The 21,320-nt window shown below is 33.6% G+C and overlaps 1 protein-coding gene across 1 annotated transcript in view; it reads left to right on the forward strand.

The window, feature by feature from the left end:
• The window catches only part of LOC149139504 (glutamate receptor 2.7-like), a 48,540-nt gene extending 27,538 nt beyond the window's left edge, over positions 1-21,002 (forward strand). Inside the window, exons 2-7 of the mRNA XM_089450747.1 lie at positions 16,896-17,089; positions 17,912-19,245; positions 19,342-19,622; positions 19,744-19,775; positions 19,903-20,297; positions 20,397-21,002. Coding sequence (XP_089306873.1) covers positions 16,896-17,089; positions 17,912-19,245; positions 19,342-19,622; positions 19,744-19,775; positions 19,903-20,297; positions 20,397-21,002 — 2,842 coding nt within the window. The remainder of the gene's footprint in view (positions 1-16,895; positions 17,090-17,911; positions 19,246-19,341; positions 19,623-19,743; positions 19,776-19,902; positions 20,298-20,396) is intronic.
• The last annotated feature ends 318 nt before the right edge of the window (positions 21,003-21,320 follow it).

Raw genomic sequence — 21,320 nt, forward strand, 5'->3', positions numbered from 1 at the left:
ACAATATACTCTTAGATATTAGCATTGGATGAAAATAGGAATCCATGGGATGTCATTCCTTTTCAAATTTAGACTCTTTCTTCGACTGAAGTGATTTTTTTCCTTGCATATCTCAATCTGGATTCTCTCCTTTGCTCTGCTTGAACTCACTAACTCTCTTGCCACCACAAGGTTTTAGTAAATGTTTTACTTTTCATTTGTTTGTTAGGAGTATATATATGACTCTATAGTACAATACTCTTTGTTGAATTTCACAATATTACTTGTAGAAATGTTATGTATGGAATATTAAATCCTATTGTATGCGTATGGCCCCTCTGGGGACAAATCTTAAATTCTATACTATTGTTATGTCCATTTGGATGAAATTTTGTTAAACTAATACAAATATACCAATTTTTGTGTATATACATATATGTATGTATGTGAATTGGTACTATACAAAATTATATCTTCCTATATTCCCCAATGATTTAGCCAAGGCTTTGCATCTTATGTCATCCCTGCTTCAGCCACTGGTGATTTTGGGTGGAGGTTGAAGCAATTTCAGGGATCGTCTTATCATCCATTTTGTTTATATTATTATTTTACTCAAAATAGAAAGTCCTAGTTGTTCACTCAATGGAAGAAAGTCCATTCTTATGAGGAGAATAGGACATGGTGTATTTCCTTTAATTTTGATTTCATGAGTTATAAAATGCTTTTTGATCTACTCTTTCACTTTGCCAATTTATAGAAATACTACATCCCCAAACTTCACATATGTATTAAAGAGGAGTTTATTCTTATCCAGTAACCAAAGATAAAGTAATATATAGCTCATTTAAAGTCCATATTGATATTTTCATCCTCCATTTGTCCTTTCATCATTATACTTCCAAGTAAGCCTCTGATGAATATTGATTCCAAGACATTTATATGAACTTCCTCGAAGCCATCATTTTCATATATGAAAGTGTCATAGGTGAGCCTTTTGAGATTGACTATCATGGCCTTCATTTGATCAATGTTCACAATCATGCCCATACTACAATATAAGTAATCGAGGATTCTCAGAATTCTTATCAATGTCATAGGTATTATTTACCAGAAGAATAATATCATTGGCATAGAGAAGGACACTAATGGTTGCACCAACAAGAGTATAGTAACTAAAACTAGCATTTTCCAACCAATATTCTAGTTTATCAAAATATATTCCAAAGATGTTTAAGGATAGGAGACCACCTTGTTTGACTCATATATTACAATTTATTTCATTTAACTAGCCCTTGGTGTTAACACTCTCATTTATATTTCTTGCACTATCTCTCTAATCAAAAGGAATTTCTAGATGTTCTAACCTATTCCAAAGATTAATTCTCGACAAAGTGTCTAAATATTTTCTAAAATCAATTAAAAAATAAAGGTGATTGGTTTTATTATTTAAACTCCTCTACAATGATTCTAACTATAGCAATATAGTACACATTTGAATATTGGTCTCCAAAGCCAACTTGGTATTTAGCACTTTTTCCATGACTTTTGAGTCGTATTCTATTCTTCTTTTCCAAAATACTTCCATATAGCGTGGTTAAGATGGGGGTAATCATAATGAATCCATAATTAGAGGGATTAATTTTATCCCCACTTTTAATGCTAATGAAAATAAGTCTTTAAGTCCATGGTTTAGGAGGGCCTTGCCTAACTAGTAATAATGAAGAACTTATGTATATGAGAAATGAAGACAGGTCCTTTAATTTTTAAGATTTGAACTTGATAGTATTCGACTCTTTATCTTTACATTTTATGAGTCATTTAAGGCTAAAATTTATGTCTTGTATAAAATATACTTCATAACATGTAGAGTAATTTGGAATGTTCCATAACAATAGGTGATTCATGAAATTTTTTGAGATAGGAGTTCTATTCCTACTAGAATCATACTACTTTTTTGAGTTTTACAAGTAAAAATTTACCTCTATAATCTCTTGGGATCTTGATTTGATAGGTACAAAAGCTTTTGTTGATTTCTATTTATGTAGTGCCATATTTTCCTTTTATTTAGGATGTTGTGTCCTTTTATCTTATTAATTTTAAGTACTTATTAAAGACATCCCTAGCAACTTTTGTAGCATTTGAACACTCACAGTCACAAAGGGTTCAATTTCCTATTTTTATTTTTACATAACAATTCCATAGAGAATTCATTAATGATAAAGGAAGTATGGAGGGTTCACTTAAAATTATAATATAAATATTTAATATTGTGAAGTTGTTAATAGAAGTACAAAGGGTGGTTCTAAAATTATGATAAATCATTCAATATTGTTCGTATATAATTGGAGATGTAATTCACTATTTAAGTACATCAAGGAAATATTAGCTCTATAAGATGTAACTTTACCGCTTGTATTATCAAATTTTTTGTTAAAGATATATTTGTTTTTAATATGTTTACTCATTTTTCCCATAGATGGGGTGAGAAGGGACATGAATTCCTTCTTATGACTACAAAACCATCATTTCCACAGCCCACTTGTTGAACTCATGATTTATGACTCGTGAGAATTCATTGTAAGTGGATTCATGGAGAGAACAACCTACCATATCGATTACTATGTTATCCTAGTATAAGATCAACTTTTCATATCAATTTCCACCATCATTTGTTCGTGCGGAGTGAATGATTGCGTGCTTAATACAAGTTCTATTTTTCATAACAAAGGAAGGAAATAATTTTTTAAATGCTTTATTTTAGCATGTGTGTTCTCAATGAGGTTGACGTCGTATTATTTTGGAGGATTTGGCTACAAACAATGTCATGAATCCCCTCCACTCTAATAGTGTACACACTTTTCTATCATCTAGTTGTGGTGTATCTATTATGGTTTTGCTTCATCTCTTCTTATGTTTCTATTCCTAAAGGTAAAGCTTTCGATGATGATCAATAAAGTAGGCCAATATTTGTTTTTTATTACAAATCTAAGGGAGTTATTCCACTTCTCGAATTTAGCTCTAGGGTTGTAAGGTGGCCAATGTTATTTAAGAGTGTGTTCCTTTGGACATTTTTTAGGAAATTAAAGGTTTGGAGAATGGAACTAGGTAGGAGCAGGGAGCCATATCGAAATGGGATTTTGATGCATACCTAGGAAACTAATTTTCAAACAAACAAAACTCAAAATCTCATGACATAAAATATTGGAAGAGAATAGATTTATTTTGGCATCTCAAAATAGTTATTAAAAGTCTGCTTATGTATCACAATGAGGCCAAGGAAGAAATATTGCTACAGTTAGAAAAAATTGAATTGAAACTTAAAGAAATCATTTGCAGGATGCCAGGTTCTACTCAACAAGGTCTACTCCATTAGGATTCTAGGTTCATCTAAACAACATAAACTTTATTGTGCAACCCCTCCAGTGGGTGTTTCTTTTTGTTTTATAGATTAGTGTCTTCGATGATAAGGCTTATAGTTATTTTATTCTAGTACATATGTTGATCAAATCTATCTCTATCTCTTTATGGACAATGAGATGTTATTTCTAGACAAAAACTTTCTCAATTTTGTTGTTATTATGAACATAGCATATGCTTTGGAAAAAGGTTGCAATTGTGGATATGATTTCCCAAGTGTAGGTCAATAATATTAGAAATTTTTTATATTATTTTCTTTTAATAACTAACCAAAATTGTAACGTACAAAAAAGAAACATGTGCTTAGTGGTTAAAAACATGTGTGCTTTTTGGTGAGTGATCACAAGTTGAAATCCAAAGAGATGTAATGTATGTACAACTTAATAGAATTTAGCAACCAAATCATAAAAATCTCACAAATATTAAAGTCTCATACATCAATTTAATATATAACTTAATAGTGACATTAAATATATGTATATATATGATTAAAATAATTTTATACTCATTATATAGAAAATTGTTATATATATATATATATATCTATATATATATATATATATATATATATATATATATATATATATATATATATATATATATATATATATATATATCACTTTCCTATACAATGAGAATCAAATTATTTTAATCATTCATATATATATTTAAAATAATTTGATACTTATTGTATAAGAAATGTAATCTTTATTTAAAATTATATATATAAATATAAATATATTAATTAATTAATAAGATAAATATAGTTATATTATTAATAACATTTATTTTAAATAATTAGAAAAATATGATTTTGTGTTTTTGAAAATCACGATTTCATACATAATAATGTATTCATTTATCAATTATTTTATGCTTCATTAGGTAGCATGTAAAATTGTTATCCTCTTTTTACATAAACTCAATTTTATATGAATAAAATAACTATTAAATCATCATGTTATTAAATATGGAAAAAAATTATCTGATGAATTCATATTAAATAATTATTCTATTATATGGAAAAGAATATTATGCTGAAGAAAACAATAACAAAAAGTAAAAATGAAAATGAATGATTATAATAATTCTTATTATTTCAAAGCTTCATTCATCCGCAACTTTTGCAAACGTCACATTTGCTTTATAAATGATTGACACTATCCAATATGATTTTACGAACACGCCATTCCTCAAAGAGATGACGTTCTCTAATGTAATCTGAAACTTTAATTTTCCCTCTATTAAGGATTTGACATCGACCTTGTGACATAGACATCCCACGGACTTAATTGGTCTGCGATTGCCTGGTATCTTCGCAATGCGACATTCGACATTTTTTTCAAACTGTCCCTTTTTTGAATTTTCTCAGTTCTATCCTACCCGGGGCCCTAATGCCTCTTTCCTGGAAATATCGTTGTGTGTCAACTGCAGGTTGAAGAAAAGTCGCCGACCAGCCATTATACGCGATGGCACTATTGCATGCCATTCCCTCCTTCCTGGAAATGTCATAGAACTCGATTCACAGCACGATAACCTCAAAAAAAGAAGAGCGGAGAAGGTATCCGCCGCAGTCCAACCAGCTTGCTTCATAGATTACTACCAAGTCCGTCCACAGATTCAATTCATGAATAACGAATATTCATAATCTTCGCAATTACCATTCATTGCAAACAACATCACCATCCGCGTCAAAATCACCATTCCCATCAGGATAAAGTGTAAAAAATGGGTTATATCTAAATCTGTTGTTCATTTAACTCTTTTGTTTATAGCTAAAATATTCCAGGCTTAGAATTCAATTAAAAAAAAAAATCACATTTAAAGAAAATTAATACATTTTTTAATATAAATAATTACACGTGAAGGGGTTCCTTTGGAAGGGTGTAGTCTAATTTATACACTAAATGACCTTGCTCAAAATATTTTTTGTTGTTATTTTTAATTAAAATATGATTAAAAACTCACATTTTTTCTAGTTATTTTTAATCAAAATATGACAAAAGTTTTTAAAAGCTTGAGTTTAAATTATTTAATCTGCATAATTTGAATGTCACGGGATTCTCAATGTGATGAATCTATTTACGCATTGAAAAATGTATTTTAAACAACAAAAATCTTGAAATTGTGTTGCTGTAGTTTGGTGAATTATGGTGAAAAAGGTGATTTCGTCTATAAGTTAGACTACACCCTCTCGGAAGAACTCCCCTAGCTGTCACTCTGGACCATTTGGCCACATTCAATCGATTATTAGATGATTGAAAGGTTTTCAGCCATAGGATCCCACCGCCTGAAGTCGCAACCACCTCCTTGATTTACGTTGCTTGACGGGTGGATAGAAGAAAGTGGTTCAATGAAGTGGTTCAGGAGTTTGGGAGCTTGAAGCAGAGGACGAGGAATGAAAAACTAAGTGGTGTGACATGGGAATCGCTTAGCTGGGATATTTGGATTAGGAAAATGGGGTTAGCATTCATGCGACGGATCAAATTCGTAAAGAGGAGTTTTGTTTAAAGAAGTGTTATGATTTCTTTCTCCTTAACGAATACATATGATTTTTTGGTGCTCAAAACCCTCATGTGATGATAGAGTTTTTAGCTTCCATTGAAGCATTCAAAGAAATTCATTTTCTTCCAAATTTGAGCAAACGTGTGGATTCATGGTGAGTATGACCCTATTTTTAGTGATTTTGAACGGTGGATTTTTTTTTTCTTTGTCGGTTAAGGCCTCAGGTTTTGTGAATTTATTGGTGTCATAGTTTGAATAGGTACATAATGTTGCATTGACATTTCGCGGATTGATGATTTTGTGAAAATTGAGGAATATTTACAGTGGTCGAAAGGTTAAGATTCGTAGTCATTGAAGGGAAACCTAGTTTAATGAAATGTAGAGGAGATTGGGGAATTCTTGCTCATTTTTTAGGATGTGGTTTTGTGTTAGGAGGTGTTGTGATGTGTGCCAACTTTTTATGGTTTGGGGTTAAATAGTTGGGTGAAGTCTTGTAAATTATTGTATTTGTTCTCTTCTATTTTCTTGCTTTTCAATTTGATTGTTAAGGATAAATGAAAATGTGTTCAATATGAAGAAAAGGGAACAATTTATGTGGCAAATTAGATTTTGTTTAAATCTAGAAGTTGAATTTGACACATATTTTTATCAATGATCTGCTTTTGTGTGTGGCGATGAATGGCCTTAAAGCTAGAGAAGTTGTTAAATTTTGATAAACATTCATGAGAATTGGGGAAATTTGGTCTTGTTTTGGTTTCTTTAAATTGAGGAAAAAAATTTATGCAATATCTTGTAGGTTTTAACCCCGTATAGAAATTACCTACATACGAATTCTAAAACACAGAAAATAAATAGTGCGAGAGCATAACAGATAAAACACATATACATAGAGATTTTCCCCTAGATCCCAAAACTCGAATTACCAGCTTGATTTTTCATTATTTTCCTTTCAATGTTACAATACATATTTATACATGTTGAATCATCCAATACCATGGACCGAAAAACCATCGTGTCCAAAACCATGGATCGGAAACCATGTGCGAAAAACATGCACAAAACAATAAGTAGGTCTGCCCAACCTAATATAGGGTCCAAATCCAAAATTTTCCAGGGCACTGCCCTGGACCCCATAGAGTGGTGTTACCTGCACCCGTCAAACCCCTGTGACGCCCCTCGCTACGCAATCGGCGCAACAAAGGGGGGGCTGCACCCCCCTCTAACCCCCTGGTTAACTATGTGGGCTAGTCGTCGAAAGAATATAACACAACCCAACATCTCTTCATTGAGGTTTTGGAATGAGGAAGATAAAGCCATGGTAAATTCGCTTCTATGCCCTACTGCTTTTGAGCACATGATGATGAGCAACATTTCTTTTGAGGGTTTGTTTCCAGGATCAATGATTGTGAATTAAAATAGAAGTTATGAAACCTAGTCAAATCTTCATCCTTTAACTCGACTTATGCTATCTTTTGGATTAAACAAAACCTCATGGCTATTAGACATTCACATTCTCACTAGGACTCGAGAGGTCTACGTATTGTAGTGTACCTACTTATAATTTTGCTTAAAATGGTCTGTGTTATTTTGAGGTACTCAACAAATCACGTTCTCCAAAAGGATATATCAAAGACACAACCCATGCTTATTATATGCCCATATTTAGACTGGTTGGCTACATATGGGATTTTAGATCATTACCATGTAGTTGCATATGTTTTTTATCGTAGTAGTTCGTATTAACATATGACACCCTCCAAATCACCTTATTTGAAAGGATCTAGCAAAGCCACTTGAAATGAGAGGTGAATGGTATCCTAAGGAGAGGGTGAGCACTCTGTGTTGGATAATTATGTATCTATGTGCATATACACACACATAAATCCACTTGAACTGAGAGGTGAGTGGTCAGCTCATCAGTTTGTGTTTTTGTGCTCTAAATAGTTGGTGGGAAAATGGGAAGAGTATTGACAAGTTGAGTCATAGTCAAGGATAGTTGCATTTAGGTTTGAGAAAGGTTCTCAAAAAGAAATCTACGACTATAGACATTAGTGTTTACGTTCAACCTTTGAGGTTTGACGTTAATTTTTTTATCTTTATTAAAATAAAAAACTTTCTCAAGCATCCATTTGAAACTGTAGTCACATCGAATAGATTCAATTACATTTATTTTGGTTACTTGGAATGGAACTCTTTTCACAAGGCTCCATCATTTGTAAAATGGTTCAACACCTTTGTATTGGCTCTTCGCACAAGAAGTCATATAGATGTTGTAAGCAAGCCCATCAAACAAATAACCCAAGGTAACAAGAGGTAACAAATGCTCCTATCCTTGATGACATCACCATATCTGTGGAATAGTCATATTTCCAAGCAATCATAAATGAAAACTGCATGATGGACAACTGCAACAACAACCTCTCCATTTTTTCTAACTCCAACACTTTCCCAAAGAGTGATTTCATTAAAAGAAATTATTGCAGTGCCCACAAAGTTCCATGCAAAATGGCCAGCCATATTAGCCTCTAGATGATAGTTCTAAGGCCTAATCTTACCCATTGTTTGATGGAGGCTCTCTTGTTCATGTGTACTCACAATAGTTTATGCAACAACACCAATGACAACAAAATGGTGTAAGGCTGCCACCACAAGAAGTGTTTCCAACACTCTAAAAAGTATAAATAGTATAAAAAACACGTAGGACCAGTTCCTTGAGGAATTTCCCCTTGATGAGAAAATCCTCTTCTGCCAAATAACATCCTTACAAAGATTCCAACTTCTTCTTATTCTTCAAGATCATCAGGAATCTGGCATTGCATGTTGCTCCTAGAGAGAAACACCATCCTTATTTTCATATAGTTTAAACATGTATCGTCACTATCATCATAAGAAAAAACCTGTTGACCATCCACATCCTCTATTTATTCACTTTTTCCTTGGGGCTCTACTTAAGGACATGAAACTTGTTCACTTTGACCCTTATTTTTTTGCATCGAACTACCACCAAATGTATTCCCATCAACACCATAAATCAAGTGCTGCATTTTTCCATTTGCTTCATCAACATGAGATCCAACAAAATATGATGAAAGGATGTTTCCCAGAGAGGGCTCCTCCTATAGAGCTCTCAATCACATTATTATGCATCTAGGATAATGTTGCTGAACAAGAACTCGTATTTTGGCCCTAAGAGATGTCAGTGCCTGCTTGAACACATCAGCTATTGTCTGGAGTGTTAGCTCAGGCCTTGCCATGGTTTATATTTCTCTAGTGATTTAGTAAATCCTACCTTCTCTGGTGTACAATAATCAAATGATACCTTTGTCAGAAATGAGTCTGAAAATTTCCCAAATAATATCATCAAATGTTGCATGTCCTATAATGTACTTCCCTTTCCTTTCAACTATATCAAAATACACACTACTATAATAATGAATCCACCATTGTCAGTCATATGAACATTCACAAGAGCACCATAATCAATCATATTAGAATTCATAAATCCAACGCAGTCAGTCATATGAACATTCAGAAACCACCAGGGAATCAGTCATTTGGAAATTCAAAAAAATGCCAAAATTATTCATACTCATTACAAACTACCAAAATTAGTTATATGCTCATTCATAAAAATTCCAACAACAATCACATGGCCATTCTCTAAATCATGAAAAACAACCGTGTGGGCATTCACAAAAACATCAAAATCAAACATTTAGCCTTTCACAAAACTACATCTGCATTTAAAAAATTGCCACAATTAGAGATGCAACCATTCAAAAACCATCATAAGCAATAAATCTTCTAAGAATTCATAAAGCCATCATAACCAATCTTATGGAACTTCCCAAAATAACCACAATCTTTCATACTAGAAATTTGAAAATCATATGGGCATTCCAAAACAACCATGGCAGACAATCATATGGGACATCCTAAGACCTCGTAGTCATTGTCGAGGCAACAAAAATTGGTTTAAAGAATACTGATTACAACAATCACAACCAGTAGTATACCAAAATAAGCATGGTATTCATATTGGCATTCCTAGGAGGAAAAAGAAAAACCATATGGGTCAAAACAACCAAATCTCACATGTGCAAATTCCCAGAATAATTATCTTGATTTATCAAAATCCAATATTCAATCAAATCATATTTAAAAACCTAGGTATCTAGAAATGGACCACACACATAACCACTAACAATCCATCAAAAAGCCATTTTCCATTCAAATTGACACTTGGCAGACTGTGAAAACGAGTTCCATAAGCCAACAAAAAAAAGAATATGGATAGAAGAGCAATGGGGTCCAAAAATCCATCAACAAAAAAATAACCAAACAAACATAGAAACAGATATAAAGTGAAAATTTTGAAAACCAGATGTTTGTTATAAGGTTGAAGCTTGATGATAATAAGGTGGATTATTAAATATGATATGTGCAATGTTTAAATTTAATATTAAATTGATATATTAAGTTTAACTTAATATTAAATTGATATGTTAAATTTAAGGTATATATGTTGGCTATGTTAAATCAATGTGTTAAATTGATATGTAATCAACTCGATTATACAAATCAGATGTAGGTGGTGTCATCTGGACCATAAAACTAAGTTTTGAATAAATCAAATTTATGTGGTATAATCTAGAGCTCAAAGATTTGTATTAAGAACATGGGAAAGGATCAGAATGTAACAATGAATCTTTTTATCAGAAACAAATATGAATATCAATAACATTCAATAGTACAAATGCTCGGTAATTTCCTTGGCTTCACCAATAAAAACACTCTGCTAAACAATTAATGCATAGTCTTCTAATAAAATTTAACATAGATAAAAATAATTCACTTCTTACATTGGCCCGAGCATGCTCGTTAGTTGTACCATTCTTCTTAGCTATGACAAGGGAGTCAACCCCAAGAAGTTTCATTGCAAGTTTATTATATGTAGGTTCTAATGCTTGGTAATGACCACATCGGGGTGCATATATCTACAAGGAACAAAAATCTAATCAAACAAAGAAAATGTATTGACTTGTGCAAATCCCTATGAAAGTCCCTTCTTATTTTTAAGGATGCCAAACTTACCTCGAGAAGGACATCATTCGACTCATCCAGTACAATCTCATCAAAATTCTTTCCCACGACAATTTTTACATCTCCATCATTCTATCAAAATACAAAATACATGTATGACTCGTTATGGCCAACAAAATTTAGTGAATAAATAAGTAATTCATTGTATCAAAATCTAAATAACAAAGAACTCAAAATGTAAATGGGAGAAATTAGTGGACACATTGTTTTGAAGAGGAAGCAGGACTTTGACAGTGCTTTTGAGGACTATGCATTTAAATTACTTGTTGAAGTCTCTTTGTTAGAGGAAAGATTTAAAGAGGTCAAAGATTATATTTTGGAAGCAGTATATATAGAAATGCAATGTGGAAAGAAGTGAATGGTATAATAACACATTGGCTCTGAGAAATGGATTTACAAAGCCTTTCTTCAAGTTTTTGTCCATTCATTTTGCGTTCCATTCCTTTTATAAGGGAAGAACTTAAGCCAAACAAGTAAGTGTATTTTCTGTTATGAGTAGGATATGTAGTATTGTTCCTAATTTCACTTTCATTTTTTTTATTGGCCTTTGAGAAGTGTTTCGTCCAACATATATTACTTCCAAGTAAATTCACGAATGATGATTGTGTTGAAAAAGTGCTTAGAAAAGAAACTCTAGAAGTTTGAATAAGTTTTAGTTCAGAGTAATAATACAAATAAATGGTAAAGCTAAATTTATTTATTACTTTTTGTTAGAGGAAGTAATTTATGTTTCTAAGTAAATAGTTCTAGAGTAGCCAACATATATATCTCATAACATCTTTTAACAGGTGACATAACATCTTGTACCATGTAGTTTTGTTGAGAAGAGCACAAATTTACCCAGTTAAATTAAACCTCTTGTAAAGTAAAATTAATTTATTACCTGTTGCTAGAGATAGTAAATTATGTTGCAAAGGAAATAATTACAAACTAGACAAAATCTAGATCACATAAGAGATCACATCTCTCTTCATCTATACTTTTCTTCCATATGCTGCCTTATGTGTTTTTCTTTGCAACATCTGGTGCAATTTCTAGTTTTCATTATAAGTGAATAATGTGTGATGATACATTTTTAATATAAATAATGATCATTATAAGTGAAATCATTTTTCATGAATAGTTCAGGTTTCTCCACTGGTGACAAATTCATGATGTGATATCTATTACAGAAGAGCCTTACATTCCATCAAAACTAGGAAGCTCTCTGCCCTCACCCTCAAGTTAGACATTTCGAAGGCCTTCCATAGAGTTAATTAGAGTTTGGACTTTCATCAGATTGGTTCTTCATAACTTGGGTATGGGCCTTTAAACTATACACTAGATCATGGGATGTCTATATTTCATTTTATTTGTATTAATGATTCCCCTTCCTCTTTCTTCATTGCAGGTGCAAATCCTAGTCTGTGACAAAAATGCCCCCTTTCGCCCTTCTTTTCCTTCTTGTAGCCAAGGAACTTCACATCATTTTCAAGGAGGCCATACTAGAAAATGTATTAGAGGCATTGAAGTGGCTACTCACAAGCATGCTACTCACCTTCTTTTGTTGAGGACATCCTCATTTTTTGTGAATGCACCCCTGACTCCTTCCTCACCCTCAAACAGTCCATCTCCATTTTCTACCAAGCCTCTCATATACAGAATAACTAAAACAAATCATGCCTCATTACTCAGCTCCTCCCCTTTCTAGTATCACAAATATTAGTCAAATTTTCCCCTTCCCTTTCTCCTTGGATGAAGGCTTTAAATTTGTTAAGCCTTTGGGGCACTTCTTTGTCGACTAGCTTGGGTTATTTCAAAAATACAACTCCGAGATAAATTTTTGTGTAAATAAACTTCTCTCCAAAGGAGGAAGAGTTGTTATTATTAAAGTAATTTTAGAGAGTAACCTAGTCTATGAGTTATTAATCTCATACATTTGAAAGGGTATCCTTACAAAAATTAGGAAAGCATGTTTTCACTTTCTTTGGTCTAGGAATAAACATGCTCGAGGTATCGCCCTTGTCAAATGAGAAAGACTTGTTATGCCAAAAATTTTAGGGGGTTGGGACTTCAAAAAAATATACAGCTTCAACAAAGCACTAAAAGCTAATTGCATCAAGATATTAACACATAATTCCTCTCTTTAGGGAAAAACTCTTAGAGCCAAATATATTCCATATCTCTTCCTTAAACCAGTTCCTTATCCCAATAAAATCTGCAAAAGGCTCTATCATTTGGAAAATTCTTGTTCTAACCTTTCCTCTAATAGGCTCTTAGATAGTCTAGCATGTCCGCAACAACCAATAGATTAAATTGGATATATATCTTTAGCTTAGACAAAGGGAGGAATACACTATGTCAAATAACCTAATTGATTGCTTGCACCTCTCGAGTGTCTACACACTTATAGATGCTAAGGCACAATATCCACAAGAATGGGGACAGGTGAGATGGAAAAAAGTAGTCAATGTGAGTCTCTCAGGACAAGAAGCTACATAACGGCCCAATATACATTATACTCTTATCCTCAAATTTCATCCGGTTTAGAGAGGACATAACTGATGACCTACTTTGATCAAAGAATGCCAACAATGAGGACTGCATACCCAAACTGGGATACAAAAATCATATTGAAAAATTCTCAAACACAAAAACATGGGGGTGGGATTTGCTATAGAGGTTAGAGTCTTTGTTGAAAATAAAATTGACCCTCTCGTTGGCTCTTTCAAACCAATTTCTCACATTGGAAAATATCAACAAGAGGGGATGACAAGGACCTAGCCACTATCCACTACGTAAATCATCAAGTGACAATTTCTCTCATGACTTTTCTCTTGTTCCTATACATACCTTCTCACATCCTCCATCACTCATGAGTTGGACATCAAAGGCTCTTGTTTAGGAACAAATTTGAGGACAGTCTCAAGGCCTTAACTTTCATTGTACTACAAGCATAGAAAAACTTACATATAGAGGTAAAGTTGCTAAAAAGACATATCCAATGATGTTTTTGCTGCACATTTCTTAACAAGTATTAAACACTAGTGCAATATTGCTAAAATGCTAACATTTTTTCAATACAACTTTCTTGCTGCATATAAATTAGTTTAATATTTATTAGTGAAAATTGAATTGTTTGGTATTCCAAATATTAAAAAATCACTATAAAAATAATTAAAACAACATTATCGATACAATACAAAGATTATAAAAAACAATAAAGATACAAAACCTTTCAAACGATTTCCCTACATCCTTATAAATTTCCTCCGGTGTTCCAGAAATAGCAACAACTTTAGCTCATGATACATCCTACAAAAGTCACTACGGTTCTAGTTGTAAAATTATGCCAGGAGTACAAAATTTGATCCAAAATACCAAAAACAATGAGTTCCAATAATGCCTCCACTAAGGCTGGGCATTCTATGGGGATTTTTCAATAATGTAGTGCATGTGAATCCTCCCATGTGTGGAGTAGGAGTGGTCCTTTTTCACAGTTAGTCTTCCAATATTAAGGTCAAATATGCCCCTAGAAGGGGTACAAACAATCAAAATGAGTTCATATCCCTTCACACTCTCATGAAAGTGACAACTCTTAAAAATGTCCAATCACTACAAATTTTGGGAGACTAAAAGTTTGTGGTTGAGAACGAAAATAACAAGATCTCCATAGATAACATCTACTTATGTATAATTTTATGATATATTAGAGATGCTCTTTCCATATTTGAATGACTATCCCTCACACACATTCTTCGAGAGCAAACAAATGTCGATAGACTCTCCAAAGAAGAACTTGAGTTTCCTATACGAACTTTTATGGTATTTGAATTTATGGATGGAGTGGAACATGACCAAATTGGCGTCTACATTTAAATTTCTACACTGCAACACATAGCACACCACTTTTTATCGACTTATTGATTATGGATATGGATTTTTTCAAACATGACATAGTGTTTTTTATTCTAATACCCATACCACATAGGTAACACTCGATTGGAATTTCCAACAATCTTTTCATAGAAAAAGCAACAAAATGCAGTTATAGCCTGGTTTCACTCATACTATGAAATGTATTTTTTGAATGTATAAAATATCAAGGATGTTTTTTGATGCGTTTTATTAACTCATAAGAGCCAGGGAAGGGACTAATATAAAGAATATTTTTTGGACAACCCTTCGGATTATAAATATTTATATTCACTAATATGAATATAATGTTTTCCCTTATGGAAAAAAATAATTATCATTCTAACGAAAGTGATGTTAAATCATGCTTAGTTTGGTTCAAATTTGATAAACCTTTAACCCTAGGAATTAAGATTTACTATTAAGGATTGTATGGAAATAGAGTAGTTTTTCACCTTCTAATCTATACCACTTTTTATTGTTGAATTTGTTAGTAGTTTTTTTTGGTAAGCTAATCTTTTATAAACTTTTAAGAGGAAAAACCATTAAAACTAGTTAATTTTAGTGATATATCAATAGTGGTATTGGAATAAGTGTTTATTTGAGAATGTTGTGTATTTTAAATATTTTATATATAAGTTTTAATTATTGCATACACAAGGACTAAAAACATTAGCAAAATAATAAAAATTAGTCACTTATGTGAAATGCAACTAAGGTGGAGGGGTTGGGACTCTAGTTCTAGTTATGTTCGACAAATACTTACTAATATGTTCACAATGCCCAAGTTGCACTCTTCCATTGCTTCAACTTATTCTATCAATTATTTTCATGAGCATTTTCATGTGACAATATAAATCCATAGTTTTCCAATATTTTCCCATGCCCTCATGCTCATTGTATCAAAGAATTTAGTTCCCTAATTCAACACTGATGTCCCAATGGTAATTTACCCCACATTCCCCACTAATGTTATTCTCCATTTGTTCCCAAAAGACATTGGCGAAAGAGACATTGGCTAATTCCTTGCCTTGAGTTTGCACCTTCATTCAGGAGTTGCGATGATACACAACACTAAAGGACATGCCCTCATATCAACCAGGTGAACTAAAATTACCAGCTAAAACTCTACAACCGACAAAGATAATCTTTGTGTGGCATGGGTAATTTGCCTGCCACAAAGATTAGTTAAGTGAAGGTAGATAAAAGGTACATAGAATTGAAGCAAATAGTGAATAAGGAACAAAATACAATCTTTTAAAAAATAATTATTAATTTTTATTTTATCCTTAAAAATTTGTATTCTGTTGAAGTAATATAAACCGGACTTAAAGATCAAATTTTTAACTACACTTATAACGCATTTCCTTAAAATATTCTTATATTCACTTAAAAACAATTTTTAAACAACCATAATTATATTAATGCATCAATTTATATGCATGAAACATAAAGATAAGTACGTGCTAAAAAGTTAATGATAATTTTTAAATTTTAACTAGATTAATTGGCTCCAAAAATTTACAGGAAAAAATCCTGTTGTGATGGATCCACGAGAAGAATTTCCAAAAAACTGTCCTCACATGAACATAAGTTTCACAAATTTTATAAATGGTTATATCATTTGAAATTCATAAAAACGCGTAACTTAAAAGTTTAAAATTTATTTTTTAAAATATATATGAATTAATTGCATTATGGTTGCAGAAAATTGACTTTTCAGAATTGTAACGTAGCGAAAGACTAGCATTCAAACTGAATATTCGTCACGGAGAACCAACCACACAATTCATTAGTTATTTATTTTTTATTGATATGACATTCGGCTTTGACAAAGTCCATATACCCGATTATATCGGACCCCAAAGTCTATATATGCATCCAACCTAATAAAAGGAATAACGAATTTTGGGAGTGAGATTCAAGATGGAAGGCCATGTGCTCGCAGGTTTGATGATTTTGTGCACTTTATTCTGTAATACTGGGAACTTGTGTAGTGCAGCCCACAACAACAGTGAAGTGAATATAGGCGTGCTCTTGAACTACAACTCTTGGGTCGGAAAAGTAGCCAAAACTGCCCTTGAAATAGCACGGGACGACATTAATAACGACACCCAGCTACTCAACGGCCGTCGCCTGGTTCTACTGTTTCGTGACACGCGTGGTGATGCTATTCAGGGTGCTTCGGCTGGTAATTTAAATCTCATGGCCTCAATGGATAAGTTGTATTTGTGAGATTTGTTTTGTCTTTCATATTCATTCTTTCATAATGAATGATTGATTCTTTTCCCGGTGGGAGAGACCCCACTGCCCTGAGAAGATAGGTGGATTCAAAGGATATATTTAGTACAAGTACACAAGGTCAAGAGCAAACTAAGAATCAAAATTAATAAAAGTAATAAATATACACTATCATTTGGTTAGCTATTTTTTTAAATTTATTCTAGGATCTAATCTATTCTATTTTATTTTTCTCAGGAAAAAAAGTGTGGTACACACGGTCCAAGTAAATTAAGAGAACCAAAATTAAACCTATAATGTTATTTAGTTAGTTATTTTTTTAATTGAGCTTAAAAGTGTAGAGATGTTGTAAGGTTATTTCATGTTATGTAAATAAATATATAATATCATTTGCTTGGTTATTTTTTTAATTGCCTCTAAAAGTGCTCTTTACCAAAAAAATGATATAATATTATGTAATATAAGCATTTTGATTAAGTCAAATTATATAACAATAAGCATAAAATACAATTAACAAAATAAATAAAATATAAAAATAATATTAATAATTATAATTATAATTATTAATTCAATTAATTTGACTAAATTAAATTATATAAAATAATATATAAACCTTTTTAAATCGAGAAGATATTTGTTTTTTTAAATAAATCTGGTTAGATCAGGAATTAAATAAATCTAAGATAGTTTATTCTATGATCTAATTTCTGGGCAATTTGATATTAATTATTATTTTTGTTTTGTTTTTTTTTTTGTGTTGGGTTAAAATCAGCGCTTAATTTGTTTGAAAACGAAGTGGCTGCAATAATTGGGCCACAGGCTTCGGAGGTTGCAGAATTCATATTACATCTGTGTGACGCAGCTAAAGTCCCAATTGTTTCCTTCTCTGTTACTAGCCCCTTGCTCTCCAACAACAGATTTCCGTATTTTGTTCGCATGGCGCATAGTGATGCCTTGCAAATGCAACCCATTGCAGCCCTGGTTCAGGCCTATGGGTGGAGAAGAGTTACAGCTATTTATTCCGATGATGAATTCGGTAGCGGTGCAGTCGCCTCATTGAGTGATTCTCTTAGGGATGTTGGGTCCGAATTAGAATATAGAACAGTGATACCGTTAAGTGCGGATCACATAGTTATAGAAGAGGAGCTATACAAATTAATGACAAAGGAATCGAGAGTTTTCGTTTCCTATATGCAGTCTGTCGATCTTTCTTCAAAATTATTTATGAAAGCCCAGGAAATAGGAATGATGGATAGTGGTTATGTCTGGATAACCACGGATGAATTTACCAGTCTTTGGGATGTTCTTTTAAATCCTTCTTCCACTGAATACATGCAAGGTCTCCTAGGTGTCAAAACTTATATCCAGAAATCCTACAAGCTTGAAGATTTCCGTCGAAGGTGGAAACGCCAATTTAGACACGAATACCCTCATGAAGAAAAGGCTGAGCTAAATGTCTACGGTTTATTTGCATACGATGCCGTCTGGATGATAGCTCGTGCAATTGGGAATTTAGGAAACACAAGTTTTAATTTCATGAAGCCCAATGGTTCTTCGCCAAGTTTTGCACAAACTAAGGTCTTTCAGGAAGGACCACAGTTATTGACAGAGCTTGGAAAGACAGACTTTAGTGGTGTGAGTGGGGTTGCTCGGCTAGACGATGGAGAAATTGTGGGTTCTACTTATGAGATAGCCAATGTGGTGGGTAATGGATACCGTGTAGTTGGGTATTGGAATGATGAAACTCAGCTCTCCAAACAACTTCCCTCTGGTGCATCATCGCCGTCCAGCCCCAATAATACCATCGGCGACCTTAAAACTGTCATTTGGCCCGGTGGATCTACAGAAGTGCCTCGTGGTTGGGAACAGCCAACTAGTGGTAAGAGATTGATAATTGGAGTTCCCATAAAATATGGATTCACTGAATTTGTCACAGTTGCATTTGACAGTAGCCGTAATCGGAGCAACGTGACTGGTTTCTGTATAGACGTATTTGAGGCGGTTGTGAATAGACTGGATTATGCACTGCCTTATGATCTCATTCCATACGGGGACGAGAACCATACACACTCCTATGATGACCTTGTCTATCAAGTTCATCTCAAGGTACCTTCTCTAGCCCGTTGAATTATTAGATTTCTAATTCTTATGATTACCAAAAATTCGGCTCCTGTAGATATTGATTTCAAGATTGGTTGACAGAAATTTGATGCAGCTGTGGGCGATATCACAATTTTTTCTAACCGAAGTAATTATGTCGATTTCACGCAACCATTCACGGAATCAGGTCTTGTAATGGTAGTTCCTGTCAAGGTGGACGAAGCATATAAAGCTTGGGCGTTCATGCTGCCTTTTACAACAGGCATGTGGTGCACAATAGGGGCATTTTTCATATTCACAGGATGCGTAATATGGCTATTCGAGCATAGGGTAAATCCTGAGTTCAGAGGAAAACCCAGAGACCAAGTGGTGACTCTACTCTGGTATTCTACCCACCATAATTTACTCTTAATACTTATATGCATGATCTGCGCACTGCTATATTTATGTTCGTGGCGTTTAAAGTCTTCAATAAGCTGACTTTTCTTCTTTTCCATTCGGCAGGTTTTCTTTCTCGACGCTAGTTTTCTCTCACAGTATGAGATTCTCCTTCCCTTTTGAATTGCTTTGTTTTGTTCTCTGGTTTGCAAAACAAAGAAGAAGAATGTCACCATTTACATGGCTAGATATGATGTTTTCTCTTTATATGATACCGTACTGCAGGGGAGAAGTTAGTGAGCAGTTTGTCTCGATCGGTGCTTGTAATCTGGCTATTCGTAGTTCTGATTCTAACATCAAGCTATACGGCCAGTTTGACGTCTATTCTCACAGTACAAAAGTTAAATCCTACTTTTAAAGATGTCGAATCTCTCCGCGCAAGTGGATTAGGAGTAGGGTATCAGGAAGATTCTTTTGTAGGTGAATACCTACGAGAGCAGTTGCAAATAGCAAACAAAAGTCTTGGAACATATTCATCAGCAGAGGAAGCTAGAGAGGCTCTTTCAAACCTCACATTTGCTGCCATTTTCGACGAGATTCCCTATATCCGCATTCTTCTTGCTTCACAATGCGGATATACAATGGTTGGACCTATCTACAGGACTGGGGGTTTCGGCTTTGTAAGTTGCTTCAGATATTCAATAATTTGTCTTAATTCCAATGCATAAATGACTTCTGCTATATAGGGCTAGTCTCTCACGATCAACACTTTTGCACAGGTATTTCCCAAGGGCTCTCCCCTCGTCTCTGATATTTCCAGAGCTGTTCTGTCTCTTTCAGAGGACAAAGAAATGCAAAGGATTCAAACCGAGTGGTTAAATAACACTGCCTGCACAGATTCACTAAGTTCTAATAGTTTGGGCATGAACTGTTTCTGGGGTCTCTACTTGATCACTGGATCGGTGTCATTGGTAGCTCTCACTATATTTTTTTCCTTGCTTCTCTGGAATTATATGAGGGAGCCTAATGTGAAAAATAACAAGAATAGTGAGGTGGGTGATCCATCAACAGGGGAGACATTGAAGAGGGCAATGAAATCTTTCATGGTGTATGTTGACCAGAAAGAGAGTCCAGCTTCATCTCCCGAGACAAGAGTGTCCGAAATTAGCCAGAGAAACAGTCCATTCTCTCCGGCAAATTTCACAAGCAGCCCTTCGACTATGGGAACGACTCCTTTCAGAGCCAGCAGGCTTTGCAGGAGAAGCTTCTCCGTCATGGATCATGAACATGTGGTCGATGTACATGAAAACACAACTGCACGCGCTTCATCTGTTTCAGCACCTGATCATCCTACAGAAGAGGTTCCATCAAACACCCTGCGATGAGCGGAGTCTTTTCCCCCATACATGCAAGACTTTTCATCTGGGTTTTGTATTATGAGATTTGTCTTAATTTTCTATGGGGGAATTTATCTTTTGAAATGCTCACAATTTAGTTGTTGCGCCGATATTTTACTGTAGCGTAACAGAGTAAACGGTTTCGCAAACACAAGCAGCAACCGTGTTACTAATGGCATGTTCCTGCATAAACCATTGCCTTGAAACAGTCAAAGATCTTTTTAGTCAATGATATGTAAAGATAACCATTATTTTTGAAAATTTATGATAAATTTCATCTGAGATGTTCAGTCCCTTCCTGTAGCA

The sequence above is a fragment of the Pinus tabuliformis genome, chromosome X (genome assembly GCF_031772625.1).
Source record: "Pinus tabuliformis cultivar Carrire ecotype Pingquan chromosome X, CPIR1, whole genome shotgun sequence".
Classification (NCBI taxonomy): Eukaryota; Viridiplantae; Streptophyta; class Pinopsida; order Pinales; family Pinaceae; genus Pinus; species Pinus tabuliformis.